Raw genomic sequence first — 6,262 nt, 5'->3', positions numbered from 1 at the left:
GGAGTTGGGGGATTGGGCGGTTGTGCCGCAGGACAGGGGGGGCGGGGTGCGGTCGATTGTTGTGTTGGCTTGGGAGGCGGGCGCGCCGAGAGAGGAGGATGCAGAGGGTGGAAGTCATGGGGAGAGGGCATGACCGGATCGAAATACACCGGTTACTGTGGTGGATATTTTGAATGTGTGAACGCATTGGATGCCCTGGTATGGCATTCTTCGAGGTATACTGATTAAGTACATGGTCATCCTATAGACATGATCGATATTACACTATCCGATATACGGCATACGAAAAGAGGAACAGAACATACGAAATAGATCAGAACGCTCGGTAGTGCCGGACGTGATTCATGACTTCTCAGCACTTGGAGCAGATGCATCAGGCGCAACAGATGTTCCACCCGGTCCCATGTGGTAGTGGCCGGTGCCGGAGCTTGTTGAGCGGTTGAGCCCAGTCTCAGCGGCCGGGGTGGTAGGAGTCGGCGCCTCGACGGCAGCGGCTGGCGCAAAGCTTTCCTTTTCGGCGTAGGCTGGAGGATGCTGTTGTGCCTCGCCTGCGGCAGCACCTGTAGCAGCAGCTCCACTCTCGGTGGCAGCAGCGGCAGCCCCCCCGGCTACCACAGGGCTAGTGGGCTGCGACACGGGCGAGTGTGCCGGGGCAGCCTTGGCTGAGTCCCGGATGACGCTCCACCATTTCTCCGCGTCGCTCGGAGTATGTGCTTTGAAGTTCAACTCGCTGGTGGTGTGGAAGGCGTTGCCGACCTTGCCGCCGGAAACATCCTTGCCTTTGATAGTGAACTTGTTACCGTCGACGCCTCCAATCACGCAGTCGGGCAGGTACAGAGACAGCTCGGGAGAAGGATCGTGGCGGAAGTCATCGTTGTCCTTGAACTCATGCAGGTACCGAGCAGGTGTGACAACATAGTAGCCCGTACTGTAGCCTTTCAGCATGGCCCGCGACTTGCGCTCCAGACTGCCCTCGATGAGTGGGACGGTGGCGCGGTGATCCTGGTTGGGGAAGGAGATGTTGGACAGCGATCTCGGCGGTGAGTCGGGGTCCACCAGCACGTTGGCGTTGCGCGTGATGAAATTAACCCATTCAAAGTCCGGAGGAATGCGCTGGGCAGCGCCCAGCATGTCGCTGTACATGCTCCGTTGCCGGTCGAGTTGGCCGCCCACAAACACGTTGAACTGCTCGATGGCGGCCTGGACGGTTTGCAGAACGTGCGCCTCGAACTGCTGAAAGTTGTTCTGCACGGCGATGATGTCCTGGCGGTTGTTGTTCTCCTCGATGACCTGCTTGTTCAAGCGGTGATTGACCCCGCGGCGCAAGATGTATGGGTCGTGGGCATGGTCGAATTTGTTCCCCGCAGTCGAATCAAACGATGCGACCTGCTGACCGAGGAGCTCGATATGTTTCTGCGTCACGCCTCGCGCCTTTTCAACGGCCTTGGCGCTCTTGGACGCGCCGCTCTGCAGCTCCTTGGACTTGTTCTTGATCTCTTTGTGGAGACGCTCAAGGGTCGGCAGCACGGATCCTTTCAAGTTCTTTTCCGTGTCAAGGTACCCATTCACAATCCCCTATGCAATCCGTCAGTAGTTGCGAACGCCAGGGACAAATGTTAGAGAACAATACCTGAGTATTGGTCCGAATATTCTCAAACCATCCCGAAACTCCGCCCGCACTCTGAGAGAAATGGTGCCCCTCCCGAAGCGGATCGCTGACAGTCTATCCAGGCAGTATCAGCACCCTTTCGATACCATATGAATGAAAGACCACACCTTCAGAACTTTCTCATAATCCTTCGCTTGCGACTTCTGCACTTTGGCTGTGACTTCCACATAATCCTCCAAATAACCACACATATGTTTCCAAGCACGGAGACGCTCAAGGAGAAGGTTCGTAGTCTACCCAGCACGCCGTAGTCAGTACTACCCGTCAATAGTCCTCACGGCATATAGCAGACAATGAACACACCTCATTGCTATCCGAACCCGGGACAGCCTCGTCATCGCTCACTGACGCCCGACGGTCCGGACCGATGGAGCTCCTCATCGTCGACGAACGGTGAGGGAGTCTCTGCTCCACGGGACTGCTTGTAGCCGACATTCTGACTGAACAAAAAGCGCTAAATTTGAAGTAGAAAGCAACAAACAGAAGCCGATTGACCTGATCCCGCAATACAAGGGAAAAAGGAAAGAAGGAAAAAAAAAAGATTGCGGCGATCGTCAGTCAGGCAATTGCGGGAGATTGTGGAGGGGCCGGAAGTGCTGGCTTGGACTAGACAAAGCTATCGCCGTAGTACGTACGTGCTACTGCCCCGTAGTCTACTGCGAATAACTATAGATAGTTAGTTGGAGGGGTCAATGATTAAAAGCGGAGGAGGTGGGTCGGAGCGGTCAATAGCAGATGGCTAGATGAACACTTACTGAGTACAGAAGGGAGGCAGATCGAAGTCTCACTCAGAGGGTATAAGTAAAAGAGGCGATACGTACTGGGTTTGCTTGGTAGAAAGGAAGAAGTGCAGATGGGACAGCGAGCATTTAAAAGGGACCTTGCTCACATGGTCGGATTGGGAGCGATGAGGTCACTGCTTGATTTGCGTTTTGCAACCCCTCAGTTGGCGATTCGCCGACCTCAATTCATGGGAACACTTGAGATCTCGGACAAAACCCTTGTTTTAGTCTGTCTTACTTCTTTCTGCAGTAATCGTCCACATGGGGTCGATAAGCTTTTCTATCTGGGAACCGTGCCATTCGCCTGATCTGAATTGTTTTTCTTACCTACTTATTACTAGACAACGCAGTTATACTCGACTTACACAGTAGAACACCCATATCCGCACATATCCGCACACAACTTCATCCCAAGCCGCAATGAGAGATCCTCGACATTCCCGTAGACAGAAAAAGTAATACCAACACTCACATCGCATGTGGCACAGCAATCCCCTGTTCAGGTTGTTCCATCAATGTTAGGGGTACAACCTGAAAGCGGTAAAGCTCAGGCATTCTTTATCGGCACAGCCACAACGACTACCCGATCTGGAAAAGAACTTGAGCCACTTAAGTCATTGACCCAATCAGCTGTGTTTCTCCAGTCGATCTCAGTCATCAATCAGCCATGGACGCTTGAGCTTGAGTCTGGGTCAAGGTACGGCCCCTATGTTCGTTGCGCAGTTGGGAGAGTGCCTGTGGCTTGAGACCTTCTAGTGCTTCTAATTCTTATCAGAATCTTGGTCAAATGGTGTTATGTCAATCTCCTTTTGCATTTGCAAATGCTCAACTGGTATAATAAGGTACACAAGTATAAATGCTGTGCATAATTCATGCTGACTATGTGCAATCAGCTCCTTCATGATATTTTCATTCCTGAAATAAAACCCCAGTTCCAGTCCTCCCGAATCCTTCTATGATGCCTTTGACCGAACAACGCCTCGGGAATCGAAAAACAAAACTCCGCCCGGATCTAAAATATATGATGAGAAAGAAAAGTGACATGATGCGAAATGTACGGGAACTCATGAAGGCGCCTGTCCTCCGATAAAGTAGAATCAAAATATGTGATAGGCCATGCTTTTCGACGTCCAGCGCCAACATTATGCTCATGACTGATAGAGATGATGAGTCACCTAGAGTGAGGTGTTTTCTTTTTTTGGCCTTTATTTATTAATGTGTCGTGATGGGAGATTATCGTCGTGGATAGACGGAGAAATTGAGCTGTCGTTATTGGTTCAAACCCGCGCGTGAGCTTGAACAAGGCGCAGTCTGCGATCGTCATCGTCGTGGTGAGTTGACGTCCGAGAGTTGAAGAGGCCGGAACGGAAGTGATGTACATCGATGCCGGTGTTCAGCGTCGAGGCTCCACGACCGGCGCTCCGGATATGGGCTTGTTGAGGGGACTGGAGGGTAGGCATGGCGGTATCCTCGGCAACAACAGCCTGGTAGTCTGGCAGCTCACTGTCGCATGGACCCACAGTAGACCTGACCGCCGTCGAATAGCTTGGGACGCGGCTGAGGGTCTCGACTTCAGCGAACTGTGGGTGAAACGGTGTGGCCATTCCAGAGGGAATGTGGTCGTGGTCGTGATAGACCTCGTCGGAAGGTCTGCGGGAAAGTTCGGGACTCGCGGGGCTGTGCGAATTGGAACCGGAAGAGGGACCGAAGTAGTCGGCCGAGACTCCCAGACGACGCTGTTCGGAGTCGGTATGGCTGTCAGTATCGGTCGGCGATGGGTTGCTGAACCTGCTGGCATGCAGGTTGGACAGTCGGGTATGTAAGGCAGAAGCAGAGATATCGGTGGTGGTCAAGGCATTCATCGATGCAAGATTCTCGGCAGACAAATTCCGGCTAAGAGTACCAAATGGAGTTCCCGGTCCGCTGCCCGGTCCCGGGGTTCGGTAGCCGCTTGGGTCGACCTCGCTATATAATTGATCGAACTGATGCTCGCCGTACAAGGGAGGTGCTTGTTGTGCGAGGTCGTTTACTGCCCGTTGAGCGGATTGTGGTGTTTGGTCGACGAGGTTGTTGTTGTCGTCGATTGCGAGGTTAGGCGAGATGTAAATGGAGACAGGGAGGGTAGCCCGTAGCTGGGAACGTTAGCATTCCTGGATACAAATTTCGGGGAACCGGGGTAAATACCTCGCTAATGTGACCATCTGGATTCAGTAATTGGACACGGAACTTCAATTTGTGTCTGATTTTGATACCTCGTGTGTCGGTATCTTGCAGACAGCGGGTCAACGTCTTCGGTAGGTCAAGGAAGCGAGAAAATTGGTATCCCTCGGCTGCCTCGTCAATGATCTCGAGACCGTTTTCCTCATCCAACTCATGTTCGTCGTTGACGATCGTCCTTGTGTTTTTGTATGTGTTGCGGACAGAGTCGGGGTCTTCGGGATTGAGTGTAAGGTCATGACTTTCGATTAGCTGGGAGACAATCTGTCCGATCTTGAGACCTTTGAGGAGGGGAATCAGTTTGAAGTCCACCCGTATGCTGGTCCCGAAAATAACGGCTTTGGTTGGAGTGCTGATCGAATACTCGATTTTGTTTGGCCAAATGTTCTCCACGGACTGCACAAATATTAGCAGTTGTAGTCGGGAGTTCAAAACCACGGCCCGCCTACCATAGCATGAGAAAGTTCAAGAGCACTGGAGTCCAGCGTACGAATGATACGCAGTGGTTTCCTGACAACAATATCCTTGGCGTACTTGCGTCCGATTTCCGCCTTGAATCTGTAGGTCACGTAGGTATCGCTGAGACCCTCGACACTCTCTGGCATGGAGCCTTCGAGTATCACATGGAATGGAAACTCATAGTTGCCCGCAGCGAGAATCTCAGTCTTGCCTTTGCCCGCGTCTCTGAATGTCCAGGACTTTTCATAAAACACCTTTTCCCTCCATGATTTCCTGCCACCGCTGGCCGAGCTCGATGGGAGGTGCCAACTGCAAAGCACATTCGTTAGCCGTTTGTTTGTCGCATGAAGTAAGAGTAATACAGGAACTGGCGACTTACCATACTCGAGAGATACCAGTGAGGTTAAGCCTGACGTGCTTGGCGGACAGCGGCTCCGACAAGCAGAGGAGCAGCTTTCCACTCAATTGCGCACTGGCTGCCTCTTGCTCTCCTCCTCTAAATAAAATATAATCTTCATCCAGACTATGGCAAAAAGTTAGCTCAACTGTGCTCATGAGGCATGCGACCTGCGACGACTTACCGGATATCAAAGTATTTTGCGTGACTCGCGCTACCTCCTCCACTGAAGAAGCTGAGAGCCATAACGATGCTACCAACGGCTGCGAATATGCAGCTGCTAGAAGATCGGACGGAAATGTAGTAAAATCGCTAGGGCGCGATATGCAGCGTAGAAGGAAATACTCGCAGCTAAAAGACAACGGTATTCCAAAGAAGGGAGATAAGAAAAATATAGAGGGGGGAAAATAATGACACAGAGATAGACCGAAATATGGCGCAAGAGATAGAATCTGCCAATGATCGACTGCCCACTGACCAGATTTGCAGGGCGACAAACGGGTCCCACCTAAAGATTATTGCTTGGTGGTGGTGGGGGCAGAGAACAGCCGTTTCCGTCACCGTCTGGCCGATAGAGGAACTTTTAGGAGTTCTCTTTTGGGAACTGGGAAAATGAGACGGGAAGGGTGGCGAAGCGGGTCTTTTTCCTTCTATAGTGGAGGAACCGGAGATGATGCGAGAGTTCAACTCGGCTGGTCTGACTAAGCTGATGACGAACAGTAGAGCTATTGATCGATG

At 51.9% G+C, this 6,262-nt stretch overlaps 2 protein-coding genes across 2 annotated transcripts; both read right to left on the bottom strand.

The window, feature by feature from the left end:
- Nucleotides 1-342: 342 nt before the first annotated feature.
- On the bottom strand, nt 343-2,104 carry CDV56_109078 (PH domain protein; the record flags this gene model as incomplete). Its single annotated transcript, XM_026762697.1, has 4 exons — nt 343-1,575; nt 1,631-1,723; nt 1,777-1,902; nt 1,973-2,104. 4 exons carry the CDS (start codon nt 2,102-2,104, stop codon nt 343-345), a joined length of 1,584 nt encoding a protein of 527 aa, XP_026616684.1.
- A 1,624-nt stretch (nt 2,105-3,728) lies between these two features.
- On the bottom strand, nt 3,729-5,770 carry CDV56_109029 (arrestin family protein; the record flags this gene model as incomplete). Its single annotated transcript, XM_026762648.1, has 5 exons — nt 3,729-4,583; nt 4,636-5,064; nt 5,118-5,436; nt 5,507-5,650; nt 5,709-5,770. The coding sequence occupies 5 exons, from the start codon at nt 5,768-5,770 to the stop codon at nt 3,729-3,731; spliced, it is 1,809 nt and encodes a 602-aa protein (XP_026616683.1).
- Nucleotides 5,771-6,262: the final 492 nt, after the last annotated feature.

The sequence above is a fragment of the Aspergillus thermomutatus genome (assembly GCF_002237265.1).
Source record: "Aspergillus thermomutatus strain HMR AF 39 chromosome Unknown NODE_37, whole genome shotgun sequence".
In the NCBI taxonomy this organism is placed as follows: Eukaryota; Fungi; Ascomycota; class Eurotiomycetes; order Eurotiales; family Aspergillaceae; genus Aspergillus; species Aspergillus thermomutatus.
The sequence above is the reverse complement of the archived record's forward strand: the minus strand, read 5'-3'. Positions and strand labels throughout refer to the sequence as shown.